Below are 20,360 nucleotides of genomic sequence, written 5' to 3'. Positions count from 1 at the left end.
CCGGTTTTTGGTCAGTCGTTTAAAACATTCTGATATATATTTTCACTTCTGCACATTCCAAACCCCACGAATTGCGACCGTGTAACTATAAAAGAACGTTGAAATGATTTGTGTTTCGGTCATAAACAGAATTTTCTACCGTAAAACAAATATATATCAATGACAATGTCCATTGCACGTTTCGCTTACGAGCCCTACCAGTTTGTTTGATTTGTAATAAACGCATCAAGTGATGTATATGCATGTCCCTTTTACCCATCTAGAATATGTATAATGTCTGGTATAGTCACATTTGATAAACATATACAATGTAATTTATAACATAATTAGAATATAGTAGTTAAGTGCACTGAATTGAACAATTAGAATCAGTAGGTTAAAAATTTTTAAATTTACTTTTATCACAGATTTCCCAAGACAAAAAAATATACCGAAACCAGGCTTTATAGCTTTATGCCTACTGGAATATATATATAGTTTCGTATTCTCCTATATTAAATTTGCTACTCTATCTATTCGCAATACAAGAACTATACAGAGTTATTATTTTAAAAAATGAAACATACTACGTTCTTTCAAAAACATGTAAAACTCGTCATTATCAAGAAATAAAATTGACTTGATTTATGATAAAAATATATACATATGTGAAAGAATTAAAACTTATGCCGAATACACACGGATAAACTCTTAAGAAACTCATATCTGACCCAAATCACTAACCAGTTTGCAGTGAGTAACAACCATTATTTCAACGGGGAACTACACACACGTGCCAATTAGTGGGCAACGCGTTGGCAACCGGTTGATTCGCTGGCAACTTGAATAATTCTCATGTGAAAAGTTTCAATGGACGAAGGCTATTTTGTTTTCAATCTGATCCCGACGAGTTTTTCTCTTCAATAGGTTAGTAATGCGTTCTAATAAAATTACTGTCTCCATTTATTTATAAATTTTTTGTTTCTTGGAACTATATTATTTGTTATTTTTTTATCTAAAATGTAAGCACAAGAGATCAAACCATTTTACACTCGAGTAATTCAAGTGATAATGTCGTGCGCAGATATCTGTAGATATTGAATTTGAATTTCTGTAAGATTTAGTGTTCGGGAAAGACGTGCCTTAGTAGAAGATTCCACATTCTTGCACTCGTCCACAGGAAGGAGTCTTGATAAATTAAAGTTCTTGGTGTCTGCAAGCGAACTTAGTGTTCATGAGCCACGTCTGTCTAACGAGTAGGTCTTGCAAATACTGCTCTAGGTGGGATTATCTTGGAAAGCTCGGAAGAGCATCTGCCGTAATAGTATCGGTAAAATAGGCCAACGTTTTTTCTCCTATGCTCTAAGTTGTCCAAGTTTCTGGTCAACTCTGGATCGCCTATAAGTCGAATTGCTCTCGTCTATATTGAAGCGAGCATCCTCAGGGTATACTTGGAGTTGGAGCTCCAAACGTTCTAGTAATGTTCCAAAGATGAACAAATAGGATAGTTTGTACATTATCAAAATAATTTTGGACTGGACTGGTTCGACGTAAGGTAATTTTTTTATAAAGTTAAACTTGAAAATTGGATATAGATCAGTTCCTGTCACTTTGTTCAAATGAGGAAATGAATATTTTGTTCCAATACAATTATTTATAAAAAAAAACCAAAATGAAATGTTTACTTTTGAGTCAGTCAGGTTTCAGTCACAAATGAGTTTGCAGGAACATATCACTAATCATTTAACAACTAGTTAGTGACTTCAGTCACTTTTGAGTTGAGTTTCTTTTCAATTGCTCCATATGTATTGGAACTTGTATTTACCTAGTAAGAATATTTGTTTATATCAATTTCTAAGTGAATTTAATGAAACAACTATTTGTCAGTAGTCATAGCCTTCGATGTCATGAAGAAGCACGCGCGCAATACGTAAGTAGAATTGGTGAAAATTTGAGAAAGACCAGGAATCAGCAGCGAGGCATAATAAAATATTTTGCGGTCATTAGAAGACAACCCTCACGCAATTTCAATAGAGCTTGCCTCACAACAAAAAGTTAGTTAGTCATTTGTAAAAAACTTTTTAGAGAAAGTAAAACATACTACATCCATACAAAGTTCAACTTGTTCACAAGCTCTCATGAAATGATGTGAACAGAAGTTTTTTTTCAAATCTTCATGAGGAATTAAGGTGAAAATCCAAGTGCTTAATTAAATCATCACAATACTAGGTTCGGAAAATTCCCCATGGGATTCAGGCAACACACATCCAGTGCACCAAAAGAATTAATGGTTATGTAGGAATCATCAGTGGAAGATATATTGGTCCTTATTTCTTTCGAGGGAAATGAACAGCTGAGCGATATTGGGAACATCTTTATATGGCAGTGCTTCTAGAACTAACTGCGTATTTCCGAATCCAAATAAAACGGAAACTTGGAACCCTGGACTGTATCAATAAGGCCTGCGATCGCAATGTGTCACAGAAAGAAAAATCATGTTTTTTAGAGCTTTTAAACTTCATCCGATTCCTCTACGGATGTTTTAAATACTAGTACTCTCAAGTCTATGGATGTTTATAAGTAATTTCAAGGTCAGCGCGTGACTAGACAAGCGAGAGAGAAAGACAGTATCACCATCTCTTAGCAGCAAGCGAAAATATCATATTATTTTTGTCGAGAATGATAGAATCTTCTATGCGCTTCGAGTCGAGAAAAAAGCGATACGGTTGATGGAGGATTTTAATTGTACTGAGAAGTAGTGATTGTGAAGGTATTGTGCATTTTTTTGTGTCTTGCGCGTGTGATATCCATAATTGTTACGATTTTGGCATAATGTCACAAAAAAGTAAAGTTGATAGTGAGTGCAGAGTTTTTCAGTCTACTCGTAAATGGGAAATTGCATATTTTTTCAAAGAATGGAAAAGTAAACCACTGTGTTTGATTTGTAATCGAACAGTTGTAGTTTGTAAGTAGTTTAATTTGAAGAGACACTATGATACGGATCATAAGTCAAAATTCGATTGTTACACTGAAAAAATAACAATCGACACATTGTCATCTTTAAAATGTAAACTTCAAGGTCAACAATCGATGTTTACTAAAGCTAATACAGAGAGCGAAGATGCCCTGAAACCACGTGTTATTATTGCAGTAGAAATCGCGAAAAGATCAAATTCTTTCACTGATGGTGATTTTATTAGACTCAAAAGTCAATAATTCAAAATGTGTCGCTCTCAAAAATCACTATTGCTTCAAGAAAAAATAATTTATCTCAAAATTTGGTTCTTCAAGTGAAGGAGAAAATTAAGGAATTTACAAACACAAATTTACACAGGCTGTTGACGACAGCACTGATACTGTTGATACAGCTCAACTTTGTGTTTTTATACGAGGCATTAACAGTAACTTTGAAATAACTGAAGAACTATTAGTGCGTTCCATTGACAGGTACTACAACAGCAAATGATATTCTGCAATTGAGCTTTTGATAGCAGAATATGAACTCGAATGGAATATACTTAGCAGTACAACTACGGATAGCGCTCCTGCCTTAGCTGGCAAACATTCGGGCGTTGTAACTAAATTAAAATAGAAAACGTCAGGGAATTTTGTGGGATTTTACTGTATAATTCATCAGAAATCATTGTCATCCAAACGTTTAAAAATGGACCATGTCATGCAACCTTCAATTAAAATTGTAAACTTTTTTGGTGGATATGAATAAACATTGTCCCTTATTTCACCGAAGTTCGTTGGCTCAGTCGAGAAGTTGTTTTAGAAATATTTTTTGCATTACGTGACCTTATTCAAGCTTTCATGTTAGAAAAAGGCAAACCAATTGATTATGACAATGACTGGTGGATTGATTGTGCCTTTTTGGTAGATATGAATAAACACGTGACTGATCTGAATATAAAGTTACAGACTAAAAAAGTGATTGTCACTCAAATGTATTCATATATTCAAGCCATTGGGACAAAGTTTAGGCTGTGTGAAAATCAGGTAAAAAACCAAACTCCAAAGACCATTTACCTCAATTAAAATCATTTGGCACAGTGAATCGAAAAAAATTGGATGAATATTCTCAATTTCTGCAAAATTTGATTACGGAATTCAACAATCGTTTTGTAGACTTTTTCAAAATGAATGAAATGGAATTCCCAATTTTCAACAATCCATTCAATTTTGAAGCTTCCCGGGAACCAGTTCATTTGCGAATGGAGTTGATAGATCTTCAATCATAATTTGAAAGAAAAATTTAATGCAATTAACGCTCTTACATTTTATACACAATATTTCAAGAGTTTGGATAATTACCCGGAATTAAAAAAGCATGCAGCACGCATTGTCCGCATGTTTTGTAGCACCTATTTATGTGAGCAGATGTTTTCCGTCATGAAAATAAATAAGAACAAAAATCGCACAAAACTTACAAATGAACATTTCCAATCAATGCTTAAAATAATTACAACGAATATGATACCTGACATAAATGAGTTTGTCAAAAACAAGAGAAGTCAGGTATCTCGATACTCGAACTCAACATAATTACCTACCATCTTTTATCTTTTACAACTTTGATATGATTTTTAACAACCGAATATTATATACTCCCTCTGCAAAATTGAGTTTGACACCTCTGCCTTCAATATTCGTTATATGGACTTCTGATAATTCTATTAGAGGGTTTTTTCAAATTTGTGGTATTTGTAGTTTTATATATAATAATATTTAATATTCATAATTTGAAACGAAAATTAATTGCAAACGTATTGTTATTATTCATGAAATTTGCAGTGATTGAAAACAAATATATTATTTCAGTATACGCGACCGACAGAATTTTAAAAATATTGAAACACCAACGTTTTTAGAAACTGTACCGCATAAATAAATAATATGTGAAATTTTTGATAAATTTTCTGAAAATTAATAATTCTACTTTGGGAATATAGCTTTATTAAATTAAAGGGATCAACATTTTCTTGGATTTTGAAACTTTACAAATAAAATAAACGTGATAGATTGAAATGTCGAGTTTTCCAAGCTGCGCTAGCATTAACGGAATTTATTAGAAAATTGTTCGGTAAAGCATGAAAATATTTAATTGTATTAGAAATGGAAAACATTTCGTTACTTATTTACGTTACATTACATTACTAATTCATAACGAGGTATACTGGTTTTCTAAAAAGTTCCTTCTGAAATAATAACTTTTTCTGTCATCCTTTATCTCTAGCAAAAGTCTCACTGCTTTTTTATTTACATTAAATGGTTTGTGCTTTCACAACATTTTTTTTTTTGAGGTCAACCCGCACTTCTTTAACCCGCTGATTATTTCAACTTTAAGTACCCTATTCTGGCGATGTGAATATCCCATTATGTTTTTCCCGAGTCCTCCAACTTGAACGAAAACAAATTTTAAAAGAAATTCATTTTAATGTTCAAATTCAGAATATTTTATAGAGGAAATTACAATTGAAGTATAATATCTGATACTGGAATTCAAAAATGAACATTTTTCCTAGATAGAGCGGCGTTGTGAATATATAGAAGCATAAATTATATCCACACCAGCTCATGTCCATGTCAAAAGAGACAAGAGACGATTAATATGCCAAAGCAGATATACTGGATAGATATTTCAGTGCCGGTACCCTCGTCATCTTTATGAAAGAAACAGTTTGTAAGCTTTAAAAAAAACCATAAATATTTTTCTGTCCAATTCTAATCTCAGATAATGGGCTATTTTATAATTTACCTATCACTAAGGTTACATCAGAATTAATTAGCAGTTTGTTATTTATAAGCAAATTAAGGTTCTTTAGAGTAAACCCAAAATTTTACGCGATTACATTGGTTGCAAAATAATGAATTTTAATTGAACTATTTTACAAGCAGTTTTTTTATACAGTGCTTTTCAGAGAAAAGTATCCACCTTTAATAACTTTTGTAATACTGGTATTTAGAAAAAATCCAAAAACACGTCAATTTATGTTGGAAGGGGCAAGCATTATGGCTTATTTAAACTTACTGGAAAAGCCACCCCCTCACTCCTAGCAGCCTCCCCTTTATTTTTTTAAATTACTTTTCATATTTTTTATGTTAAATTTGGATACTCCTCTTTGAGCTGATTTCAAAAATGTATAATACTTGTAGGTTAAAGTGGTTAGTTTATGAGATAAACAATTTTTGTTTTAAGAGCACAAATTTTACTTATTATTTACTTTCACCTTATTTGCCTGTACTAAAATGGGTTGTACAACAGTTCAAACTTTTTAATCTTTTTAACTGTGCTATTTATTCTACTTAAAAAATCCAAACAACAAAAAACTCTACTTTTTATTAAAGTTTGACATTGTCAACTAGAATTTGTAGTCACTATTGATAGTGTAATTTGATACATTATTTATTTTGTTTCTCTGAAATGATTTACTCTTTGCAAGAAAGAATTGAAATTGTAGATTTATACTACCAAAATAATAATTGTGCAAGAGCTGCTGCTAGAATATTTAACGAATTACATGACGGAAGACATGCAACTCATAAGTATGTAATTCAACTGATGGAGAAATTTACCACAACAGGGTCTGTTTGCAATAAAGTGCATAAGCGAGAGGGACTCGTAAATAACGAAGCAATCCAAGTGGCAATTTTAGGGCAAGTCAGCTTAGAGGCTCAAAAACCCCAATCGTTGTCAACAATAAGTAGAGCGATCGGTGTTTCATCTTCTACAGTTTTCCGAGTTCTACATAAATTCAAGTACCACCCATACAAAGTTAAGTTGGTGCGCGAGTTGAATGAAGATGATTTTGATCATCGTCTAGAGTTTTGCGAATCAATGACGCAAATTATCAATAACAATCCACAATTGTTAAACAATATTTGCTTTTCTGATGAATGCTCATGGTCATTAAATGGCTTAGTAAGTAGGCATAATTGTAGATATTGGGCTGAAAGTGATCCACATATTATGCGTGAATTCCATACACAACATCCCCAAAAGTTAAACGTTTGGTGTGGTATCCTAGGTGACCACATTGTCGGACCTTTCTTCATCAACGGAAATTTAAATGGTGAATCATATCTTGAGTTACTCAGGGAAGGGGTTGACCCACGTATTACAACAATAATAGAAAATGATGATAACCTTTCCGAAGATTTACTGGTATTTCAACAAGACGGAGCTCCCCCACACTATGCTATGCCTGTCCGACAATTTTTAAACAAAACATTCCCCGCTCGTTGGATAGGTAGAAGGGGGCAGATGATGGAGTGGCCACCTAGGTCACCGAATTTAACACCCCTAGACTTCTTTTTATGGGAGTATTTAAAAACAAAAGTTTATGCTACCCAACCAGAATCTCTGGATGATTTACGAGAGAGGATAGAAAATGAATGTCGACAATTAAATCCAGCCGTATTAAGCAATGTCAGAGAGGCATTTCAAAATAGATTATACCATTGTATGGAAGTGAATGGTACTCATTTTGAACACTTATTGTAACTTCATAATAAATAGCACAGTTAAAAAGATTAAAGAGTTTGAACTGTTGTACAACCCATTTTAGGACAGGCAACTAAGGTGAAAGTAAATAATAAGTAAAATTTGTGCTCTTAAAAGAAAAATTGTTTATCTCATAAAATAACCACTTTAACCTACAAGTATTATACATTTTTGAAATCAGCTCAAAGAGGGGTATCCAAATTTTACATAAAAAATATGAAAAGTAATTTAAAAAAATAAAGGGGATGCTGCTAGGAGTGAGGGGGTGGCTTTTCCAGTAAGTTTAAATAAGCCATAATGCTTGCCCCTTCCAACATAAATTGACGTGTTTTTGGATTTTTTCTAAATACCAGTATTACAAAAGTTATTAAAGGTGGATACTTTTATCTGAAAAGCACTGTATAATATAAATGAGTAGAAAAAGATTACATCTGCATATCGCATACGTAAACTCCTATTTCGAGGTGAAAGACGGTAACTATTATTTGGAGGGATTGAAAAGGTTAGAGCATCGGATGAAGTGGATAGACTTAAAGAACACTATGTTGAAAAATAAAAATGATTATAGAAAAAAAAGGCTTGTTTCTTTGTTAAGTCAGAAAATTTTCAGGTTATCAATAACAATTGAGTTATATAAGAAAAAACCACTAAGGACCATAGTCAATACTCATTGGTACACCAGAAGTAGTGGCATCCGTTTTAACCACATCTTAGCAAAGTTTCCAAATAGCTGCAAAAAACTGCTTTTGACTGTTTGTATACTGGACAACACTAATCAGATAGGGAGATGTAAAAGGACAAAGCCGTATGCCAAGCTTGAGAAATAAATGTCAAGAATTAGTACTAAAAACAGGGTTTAGTAATGAAACAACACGTCAGCCTAAGTGCTTGATAGCGTCTAAGGAGTATATTTGGGTAACGAAAGCCGAGGTTTAACAGTATATGCCGATGAAAATAAAAACAGATTCAATTAAACCAAAATCTTATGAAATATGAAATGTGAATAAGTGAATTTCTTAACTACTAACAGTTGCTCAACGGTTTTGTGCGCTAAGTGCCACCATTTTCTGCGTATATTGTACATATCTCAATATTAGGTTTTAAGAACAAAGGTAACGAATGAACAGTCGTCGATGCTTTCGATGGACTGATAAATTTTGAACAATTGAAAAAAACCATACGCATAAATAAAAAATGCCATCAAAATGGATGAGTTTATTATTCCTATAATATTTTTTGTATACCTTTCTTTCTATTCTTTTGTCAATATATTCGGTTGTGGTTATACCCCATACAATTCGACGCTTTTTAACTTCTGAGATAATTTTCATCACGTCAGATTCTTCTTCACTCATAATTAGGCTGTACAACGATCATACGAAGTGCTTACGCGTGTTCTAATCGACAGCGACGTTTCAGCGCAGACCGCGGAATTTGACTAGAATGCGAAACGTCGGCCGCCTCGGCAGAAAATTTGATTTAGAATTTTATGCTGATACCAATAACAAACATTACTTCCCGTATTCGCTTCGAAACCTGTGTTTTTTTAATTTATAGCACAGAAAACAGTCAATCAATATGAGCAAACACGCATGTTATCTTCATAATAGGTAGAAAATTCAATTCAAAATCAATTTGGAATGATTAATCCTAGATTTGTTATTATCAAGTATTCATGTTGAATACATATTGACATCGAATTACTGCCTTAGGAATACCAATTCGAAAGTTTATGCACAAAACTTTACGTCTAGATCATTTTGGCGTAATTAATGTTTAAACTAAATCACTACAGTAACTTTACAGGTAGGAAATTAATCGACTAGAAGTTTGTATATGACAAGCCTTTGATATGATGCAAATCGATTCTGCCTCAACTAATGAAGCTAATCACAAGAGATGTTAGTTTAAGATAATATCACCGTCAAGATTATATCTCAGTATAAAAACAGATGACGTTACTTCAGGAATACCTATAAACAGAAATGACTTTAAAAACAATCAAATTAAAATTCCAAATATGGATCGATAGCTACTCTACACTAATGAGATCTTGATGTCCATTCAAATCTACTTTATACTTTGGTACCTATCCCACAATAAAACATGTGTACTTTCTATAGCCAGTCTATCTAGTTCAAATATAATATCTGCTATTACCTATTATGTAGTTCTTTTCAATGAACATCGGGTACTTACTTGTAGAAGGTAAGTGAAAAACTAATTACACTTTTGGTTGTACCATTCTAATAAAATAATGCACAAATACATAATTTTTAGATACAGTCTCCAACTTTAGCTATCTAGTTAATCAACGAACCAAAAGCTTCTGTATGCCTTCTTAATAATATTTTTCGCCTGTTTATGAAGCCATTTTTGCAACGCCTCCCGAACGTGTGTGAAACCTTTTTTAGATTAATAACACCGTTTATTCCAAATCGCTGGCTTATTGGCCAATAAATCTCTGTACCTCGCACTATTTACAGTATTTCCCCTCTTTGAATAGTCGTCCAGTATAGAGCTTTCTTCGTTCCAAAACAGTGTTAACATCACCTTACCAGATTTCCAAACTTACCCATCGTGTAAAAACTTTATCGAATAGTAACTAATATTTAAATAAGATGCGAGCGCATCTATGACGAATCGCCTATTTCTTGAATTGTGTCATGAGCTTTACTGAAAATTGTCTTCATATGTTTAATTTGACTGTTACTCAGTTTCCTCTTTTTGTGTTACGCTCGTTCATCCATTTTTAAATTTTTTCATGCCCTCCTTACGTATTGTGATTTAACTCTACTGAATTTCAGCATCTTACACACTCTCTTTCCAGAAAAATCTGATCACATTGATAGCTAGCTGACACGTTTCTAATTTATAGTTAAACGGCCAAAGTCGCGAACGTAATCAATTCCGAATTCTATGTTGATATGTATGTTTATTTGTGAAAACGACAATAAAACTTAATACATTTTTTTCTAAGTACTTACTGTTTACTTAACTATTTCCAATTGACTATTTTCAGAGGTCGGTTCGTAAGTATTAAGTCAAAATGAAATGTCTTGAAACGAAGTTTACTTTCATTCGTGGTTTTTGTTGATGTTCAGGATATACATAATGCTCTACAATTTTAATTTTACGATTAGACGAATGTCATTCGTAACGCTTATATAGAAAAGTTCTTGAATAAAATATTCATGGACTGTATTGACTTTTAAATGAATTGCATTTTCAAACGACTGAAATGGAATTGGACATACTTTTAGACATAAAAAAATAATGAATAAATTTTTCATTTAGAGCAGGTTTGTTGTAGAATTGTTCATAACAATTCAACTGTTTTTGTGGAATATTGTTCGTTTGTTTTTCTGTTATACACCCCCATTTTTAACTGTTGCACTTACACCTCCATTTTGTTTTAGTGGCACCCTTACGTGGCAAAAGCATGGAACTGAAAGTGTCGGTTCGTCCCCTGGTTTACCCCGTAAATTACCCACCCCAGAGCCATCACTCACTGCCCCTGTGACGGTAAGTATGTTTATTTTGAAATATAACTGCATAAAGTTAAATGCCTCAAATGTTAATGTTTGTACTATATATGGATCTTAAAAAATATTAATTGTAAGTAATCAGGTTCATAAACGTACTTTGAAAATTTCTTTTAAACAATTGTCATTGCGCTTCAAATCCCAATTAATTTGTTTGGTCAGAAATATTTTTTATAAGCTTCTGATGGAAAGATGGAATAGAATATCGTATGTCGATTTTACAATTGTCACATCGACAAATCTCTTATATGCAAAATGGAATACGAAAAAATTTTTATAAATTTCACACTTTCTCTTAAATCATATAACATTCATTACACGAATTCAAACACGCTTTTTTAGAGAACTAAAGAAACCACGCTCCAAACACCTATTGTGCATAAAATAATAATAAAATAATAAACGAGGGCGTTTCTCAACCTCCGGTAGGCTATAAATAAAAGACAAGTTCATATAAAATAATAATTTTATTACCAAAAGATTAGTACAGTTACAGTTACTTTTCGACATAATTACAGAAGAGATTCGGACATTTGTCATATCTGTGGACAAGCTTTTCAATACCCTCTTCAAAGAAAGTTGCCGCCCAAGAATTCAAGTGGGGTACAAAACGGACCTTGGCCCCCTTCATCATGCTCATCATTACGTCCATCTTTAAACTTTGGACACCATTCACGCACGGCTCATTCTCCGGTGGATTTCTGCAGCACTATGACCTTCAGCCAATAGAAAACGAATCACACTTCGCAATTCACATCGGAGGCTGAAAAAGAACCGCCCTCGTATTATCTATGTATAGATTATAAACTCAAGAGCAACAAATCTAGAAATTACCTATAACAATTTTTGCTCCAGTATAAATCCAGTAATATCGATTAATTTGAAGTCATCTAATTGAGGATAACTTCAGACTGAAAACAGATCCCATGGGATGTCTTCAATTTATCACGTTGCCATTGATAGATATGGACTTATTTCGATTTTAATGTTTCAAATATTTAATATTTCAAAATGTAACGATTTGGTTGTTATAGTGACGAAAATATTAATGAAATTATAGAATCAAACATACCAAAAAATAACGTTTTCAGTAAATAATTTGTAGGGAAAATATTTATGGACTGTTACAATGATAGACAGTATCAAATAGGTGGAAATCGGACAGCGGAAGAATTGGGGTATATTTTACAGAATTGGGCTGTGAACGTGAGGAAAAAAGATGGTACAGATTTTAAAGAAACTACGGTCAAATCCATGTGGAACCTGACAAATAAGCTGTATCAAGAAAAATGATATAACGAAATGAGAATTATTCTGGACCAATTCTCAATAGTGTCGTGAGCTACCCGCGCTTTTATACGACAAAACATGCAATCAGTTCCCTGTGAAAGGAAACAAAGTTCGGCAGCTTTCACTTTCGTAAAAATAACAAAAATGATAAATTTATACCCCTTCAGGGGTATTTTCATTCCATGGAGATTCTATCACATAGCCGTGATAGAATTAGTTTGGCGAGGTGGGGAAGCTGCTGGTTGCTTGACTGACTCTTTTTGTATCGAATCAAACAACGATGGTTCTGCAACAAATCTAGTTGCATATAACAATGTATTCATCAAGAGTTGCCACGGTGGTTCAAGAACGTGTATTGGAACCTAGTTTTTAATAGAAAACAACGACAGCAACGTTTGTAAAGTCAGATTATTTAAAAAATTGATGTTAAAAAGAGGCCCAAATATTAAAATCAACAGATTATTCCAAAAATGATCACTTGTATGATAGTATGTCCATTGGAAGAAATACGATTCAAAATTAGACAATATCGTCTGCCGAAGCGATTAGCTTGAATATAATAAATAATAATCGATTCAAAGATCCACCACGGTTAGTCGATTGGCCAAAAGTGGTGTACAAGAGCCAGAGCTTATGAAAATTGGGGGCTACAACAATGCCAAGTCAATAAAACTCTACTTGAATATTGACAAAGAACATCATAATCAAATTATTAACAGCATGCGTATTGGAAATACATCTTCATCAGTTATGGAAACTAACACGTCTGGATCTTCACGTAACTTTTCTAATTCTCCTTTTGTTAATTGCACCTTTGAATGAATTGTTTTTGCTCAGTATTTTTCCTATAAATACCAAAAAGTTTTCATCCGAATAACCCTCGAATATTGATAAATGTCGATAAAGTGATACATTTTCTCAAGCTTGTTGCTACGGCGTCGGTCTGTTTACAAGCAGTAAGATTTCGAACTGTTATCAATTTTTTCTAACAATTATCAATGTCCTTGGGTTATTACTAGGTTATTACTACTGAATGTTATTAGCTAATATGGTTTGAAAACTATTTGTGCAAATTACTGGAAAGAATGGTAAACTTCCGATTATCATAGTTTTTGAAATCTGAGGGCATAACAGACTCAAAATGGATTCAGACTAATGCGTTCTACAATAAACCGTCTGTATAGTCTAAAACTGAATAGACAAAAAGTGTCTCATAAATTCGTACGCGTCAATTTGAAACATGTGAAGACTAGTCTCTAATTCCATAAAGAGTACAAGTGCTTTGTTTTCTTTTAATTATTCTCTCTTTGTTTTTTGACGACGCCATTCGGTTTTTTAATAAATAACATAAAGTATGATAGAATTCGTATATTGTTAAGGCATTGCCGTGGAAGCAAGGAAAATATATGAAATTGAAAGGGAAAACACAGTCAATGAGTGAAAGGCAGAGCGTTGGTTTAATCGTTTTAATAGTGGGAATATTACGCTTGATATTGAGGTTACAGGGGACTCCCTTGGACCTTCTAAAGATACCATACATCGGCATTTGAAATCATTAGATATGATTTGACATCTATAAAAGATGTCAAATAGTGCCACACGAATTAGTGAGATTCAAAAGAAACGTCGAGCACAGGTATGTAAGTAGATCCCTGCTCTGTCGAAATATGGTCGCTTAATTTAGACACATTGTTACTTGCGATGAAAAATGAATTTATCTAAACAACCCGAACATGTAAAATCAGTGGTTAGATAAAGGACAATTACCAGAACCCTCGCGAAAAGAGGTCGATCCGAGCGGAAAGTCTACATCAAAATCATTCCAGGAAGCGGGTTCTCTAACAAGACAAGGCAATAACACATACAGCATTCAGTTCTGAGCTTGCACCGTCACATTATCATTCATTCAGATCTATGCCGAAATTCTTGTGTGGGAAAAATAATATTTCTTGGCGATACGTTTTGTCACAGCTCCATGACGAATAATCCTTAGAGAACTGAATCTCACAAGTGTTTACTCTCCACACTTTTTATCGTACCTTTCAATTTAATGTCGAAATTTAATAATATATATTAGTTTCGTTCCAACCTATCAAAAAACCGTCTTTGGTACGGTGACGTTGTTGGGCAATAGAGATTAAGTTTTCCAACTTGCTTAGATATCGTTTGTAAACCGTTTCCAGGACTGTCTTTTCGGTACTTGGTTTATGGCAAATACTGTTACTAGAACCATGCATATCCGGAGATTGCGCACGAATTCATCATCATCATCATTTAAACAATTCCAATAACCGTTCCACGAGCGATCCTGACTAGCAAGTTGGAACAAATCTATTAACAGTCTACTTAAATGAACACTATCCATTGGATATACCTTTTCTTCCATATTCTATTATACACTTGTGTAGAGAAAAAAGTACCTCACACATAACTGAATAAAAAATATTTCATGTAGACATAAATATAAAGATTATAGAATACTACTTTGACTGAGCTTAAAATTAATTAATTATTTTTAAGATTAATAATAAGATTAATTATTAATTAATCTTGTTACACTTGAAGTCAGATTATATAACTGTAATTAACTTTTATTGGACGTTTATATATGTTTCGCGGTTTCCCCTTCGAACTATGCACTAATAACTTTAACGGGAGCTTTTTGCTCAAAGCATTAGTAACTTAGTTAATATACAAATTCAATTACTAAGATATTCTCTTATAGAGAAACGTCTTTCAATAGAACTAATCATATATTATACCCTTATATTCTTTCATATCCTCTCTAACATGACATTTTAACTTTTTCACCCATTAAGGATTCATTCAGTGGTTCTGAATACTGATATACTTACGTTAAGAAATATAATTGCTAATTTACTGATCTACTTTGATAGATTTGATGCTATTTATATTACCTGAATTTGCAATACGTGCATTTTCTCTCTTGCACCTCCACTTACCTGTAGCGGGAGTCGTTCACAAAAATCATGGCAACCTCTGTTTTCGGCTATTGTGCAACTGGCAACCATCGATTTTCATGTTCAATGTATATAAATTTTTAATTTTGCATAAGAATTTTAAAAAACGGTGAATGCAGTTAATTAACAATAATATACCTGTTTACACCTGGCAACCCTAATGCTGCGGCCGACTGAGAGCTGGCATACATTTTTATTTCAATTTGTGGCTTCATTTTCTTTCAAATGCTGTAATATTGACTGAAAAAACTTATAGCTGCAAGTCATATTGGTATATTAATGACATTAAAATTAATTACAGGTAATTGCGGCTAATTTTTATAAGGCAACCTATCCTTAATCCATTCCATACATCCTCAAGATTCCTTGAAAATTAATTTCATTAAAAAAACAGATACCTGCAACAGCAAGCGGTGGGATGTTGACTAAGAAGAATCAATCCACTAGTGAAACATGTAAAATACTTTGGAAATTTAAATGGAAACGACACACGTTCTCAACAAACATCAAGTTTCAAACATAACCGTGGACAATGTGGTGGAAGCGGCGGTGTATTGAAATTAAAATCAAACTACAACAGAGGCCTCTTCCTTCTCTTTAATAAACCTCATTGCTACCTTATTGGTTAGTTTATCCAACGAGATGGGGAGGCTAATTAGCATGCAGATCATTTGTAATTATTTTTTTCCTTGTTTGTGTTTTATTCTGATAAATTTCACCCACAACAACTCCTGTTTTTGCACTACCAAAAATAAAGTCCTTGCTATGAATGGAGTGATTATTATTAAAAATGCCAAACCATTCTTTCAATGGAAGATATATGGGTGTTCCGGAACTTGATGTGAAAAATTCGGGAGTGAGTAGATGACGTGAAAATGATACTGTGACGTAAAAAAATTTTCTCAGGCGACCCATAGTTTCTGAGCTATAGGCCTTAATTTTTTTATTTATTATATATTTAAGTATAATTTCTAAATTATCCGATTAATACTTAAAAATGATGGACTCGAGTTACCATAAACACCTTCCATTCTATTTGTGATTTGTGTTGGTATTAATGGTGTTAGTAAAAAATTTTTTAACTACGTTTTTCCAATGAAATAGCGGACCTGACCTGAGGGTTTTAAAAATTCAATTCAGAAGTGCATAAGCAACATATGATACTTTTCGGTTGGTAGACACAATATGCGAAACGATAAAAATTATTGATTGATACTAAAACATATAAAGTGAGAAGTAGGTGAAATAAAATGTTATGAAATGTACATGAATATAAAGAAAGCGACGACTGCTGAATATAAAATATCTCGAAAAGATCCATTAGAACTAATATTTTATACGGTCATGAAGCCATTGCCATTCGGCACATTTTAAAAAACAGACTTACTCGATGGTTGGGTATACGTGAACTCCCTAGTGAATAAAAAACTCAATATATTGATCTATCTATATATATTCACTGAAGTATATTAATCAAGTGATTGTTAATATAGAAAAAAAAAATTCTTTGAGTAAAAAAATGTCTTTGAAAAGTGAAAATCGAATGACTCTTGATAGAGAGTTCATAGAAAGTATCTTGCAAAAAATATGAAAGGAAGCATAAAAAAGTCCAGAAACGACTTAAGGAATATTTATTAAATAATTCAACTAATAGATACAAGATATACAAAATGTAAGTGAGATAAATATAACGTATACACCATATATTATTAGGATTTTCAATATTCTGTCTGCCTGACTGAAAATAGCAACACCATAGTACTATAAATTGTCTGGTCATTGCTTCTTCATTATAAACACATTTTGATTGAGAATCTAAAGTTGTAATTCTAGACTTCAAAAATATTCCTATACAATATGTAGTTTTTCTAATACTGAGGATTAAAATTTTTTTCTCTGATTAATTCTCCTATATCTCCTGTATGATGCCAAAGTCATGTCAATAACAGTGATAAAGTGGCTGTACAAATAAAAGATTGTTTGGTGATACGAAATGATTTTCAAATATAACCGATTGATTGTGTATTTTCTTATAAATAAATATAACATGAAAAAGCAAGTAGTTATTTTTTCATAAGAACTAATTTATACTGGATGTAGGCAAATTGTTTCTGTCTCTGAAGATGATAACTTGGTTTTCGAAACTCGCGTCATCCAGTGTAGTTTAGTATGAATATCACCAACGGTTCCAGAAATTCCAACTTAGAACTAATTTATATTTACTATGTTAAACATATTGGATTTCTTGCTTATTCGATACTTTCATTATTCATGTTTTTGCATTTGGTTGAATTGTTTCTTAATCTTGTACATGTATATCATCATTGAGATGTCCCACGTCCTCACTTCGCGATAACTATTTGGTAATATCTGGATGATATTTTTTTAGACGAATAGATGCGAAGAAGAGATATATTTGATAGCAATAGATATCTGGATTACATTGCATTGAACTTTCTCCGTGGGAATTTGGAAACAAATGTGTAGATTATGCTGGTCCCAAGTCATTATAAGCATCAATTTAAATGGAATAAATAAATAAATTATTTAGATACGTGGTTTTCATAACTTTATTACTATTTCTTATGTTATTATTGATAATCTGATATTTAAATAAATAAATAATGAATCCTGTATATATCCTCTGTAGGACTGGGTTTTTGGGATTTTTAAGAGGTTAACTAAAATAATGGGAGCAGAATAACGCGACGAATCAAACAGCTCTTTTGTTATTTAATAAGCTAATTGGATGTGCGTTGCTCTGTAGAGGCAGAGAGAGATAAATGCTTTATTGTCAAAAAATTTTTACAATTTGTAGACAAAAGCTTGCAAAAACTAAAAAATAAACACTAAAATAACTAAATAAAGATACAAATAAAATAAATTTTCGATATACAGCAGAAAACCACAATTAGTAACAAAATTATAGGTCCATAGTAAAAATTAAACCAGTATACAGCATATCTGGAATTAAATATTATTATTAGAACAGAAGTCTTTTACAGAGTAGAAGGCATTTTCCAGTAAATATGCCCTCAAATTATTGCGGCATGCGGGAAAAGATGATATCGATTTGATTCCAATTGGCAAGTGACTCTGCATTTTTCTGCATTGTTAAATATTGAGCACTTAACTAATTCTGAACATGGAGTAGGTAGGTAGAGGTCGTACTCCGCGTTCCTAAGTGGATAGCCGTGCAACGATCTTTATGAAATTGGAGAAGCGCTCTTATGAATTAGGCAAGACAGATGAGATGATTTTAGAGGCGATTGTATTAATCCCTATCGTCGGCCTTTGGCTGATGAACGAATTCACCAGATTACAGGAAAACTGCAGAAGACCTGCAACACCGAGGATAGACGTGGGGGCTGGGAACAGGTTTCACATGCTGGCGATGGAGGAATTATTGAGGTGGGTAAGGAAATTTTCCGGTTCTTCGTAGACCGTTTCTAACAACCGAAGTGTGGGATAAAGAAGTTTCCTTTTGAATTTAGGGGAGAGGGGCCGTCTTGTGATAATCCAGGGGGTGAAAATAGTGTCTTTGGCAGTGGAACTGTTCGATTCGATGGTGCGAATCACGTATTGGGGTTATGGATCATTTAATATAATTAATTTTTTCTATCGTTTCAATTTCCTCAACTTTAAAATAACTGACGTGTTCTTTTCGTAAAATTATAAATCTTCTTTGTTTCTTATCGTACCATCTACTAGTGGAAATTTAGAGTTTGAAAACTTCTAAACATTACGTTCCATATAAATTCACACGATATTATTAAATATTCCACATATTTTTTTATTAAATCATGCGAGATTTGATTATAAAATTCCGTCAAGATAGACAAACTAATAATAAAACTAGGTTTGCGCAGCCAAAATTAACTAAATTTTCTTGGTGGTAGTTTTTTCGTATATGCAGTAAATCAAGGATAATTATAAATTACTGGTAAACCAATGAAAATTCCCTGTATGGGTCCTTTTTGTCGTACAAATGTGGAAAGCTACCTACACTATCTATCGGTGTTTCGTAGTCTAAAGAACATTGCTGACTTTCAGACAATGCTTTTTCCTGTTTTTTTGATAGTAGTTCTAAAAATAAAACACCACGGCGGACATAGGCGCAATAACGCGAATATATTCCGATAACTAGTGAAAAAAGATATTATAAACAAAACAATATCACCTAACGTATTCTGTGCTGATAACCATACAAAATTGTGGAATTAAACTAAGAAGCTAAAAGTTGGCGAACTCTTAGTTTCATTTTAATTTACTGTTAATTTTCTGCTTAAAATAAAAGTAGCATTTCAGTGCCTTTCAATTATTGCTTTAATTTGTTAGTTTTTAATGGTAATTTTTAATTTTGGCTGAATAAACTAAGCTTAAGTTAACTGAAGTGTGGTAAAAATGAAAAGTTGGTAGCTGTTGATAGTTTGTAGTGAAATAAAGTAGCTTTAAGAAGCGGATGTCATATGTATATTTTGTAAATGCGGCACCTATTCTACGGTGTCAACATTGTAGAAGAATATGAATTTAAGCCTCTATTTAGCCCAAACAAGTTCAAATAGTATAGTAACAACTCATTATTTTTCTAGTACAAATAGTACAAGAGCATCCAAGAAAAGTGTCACTAATGAAGTAGAATTTTTACTATAAGCCATAAAACAGTGTTGTAAAAATTTAACGATGACATTTTCTCTCACATTTCCAAGATCCATAAAGTAAACGACCCGATTTTCACGCTTGGTTTATATATTAGTGATGCAGTCATAATAGGAATAATTCGAATTATTCATGGTTATAGCTGATGATAAATTGGTTCTCTCCAGGAAGCTCGCTACAAAAAGCAGAAATTAATTTCAATTTGAGTGGTAATGAAAGTACATTTTTAAAAGACACTGGATTATGACGACAATTATGATTGTTATACCAATTTTTCTCTTTGACGTCCAGGATAATTTCAAAATATGTGTCCAACCACAAACCAAAGACAGCTGATATTATTGTGTTGTTTTTATATTATGATAAATAATGCAACCAAAGCCAGCTTCACCAAGGAAT

General features: G+C 32.7%; 1 protein-coding gene across 1 annotated transcript in view; it reads left to right on the top strand.

Annotated features, from left to right (window-relative positions):
* The window catches only part of LOC130442985 (uncharacterized), a 243,292-nt gene that overhangs the window by 101,189 nt on the left and 121,743 nt on the right, over positions 1 to 20,360 (top strand). Inside the window, exon 5 of the mRNA XM_056777409.1 lies at positions 10,906 to 11,011. Within this exon, the coding sequence (XP_056633387.1) occupies positions 10,906 to 11,011 (106 nt within the window). The remainder of the gene's footprint in view (positions 1 to 10,905; positions 11,012 to 20,360) is intronic.

This window comes from Diorhabda sublineata, chromosome 4 (assembly GCF_026230105.1).
Source record: "Diorhabda sublineata isolate icDioSubl1.1 chromosome 4, icDioSubl1.1, whole genome shotgun sequence".
In the NCBI taxonomy this organism is placed as follows: Eukaryota; Metazoa; Arthropoda; class Insecta; order Coleoptera; family Chrysomelidae; genus Diorhabda; species Diorhabda sublineata.
This window is presented reverse-complemented; position numbering and strand designations above follow the sequence as displayed.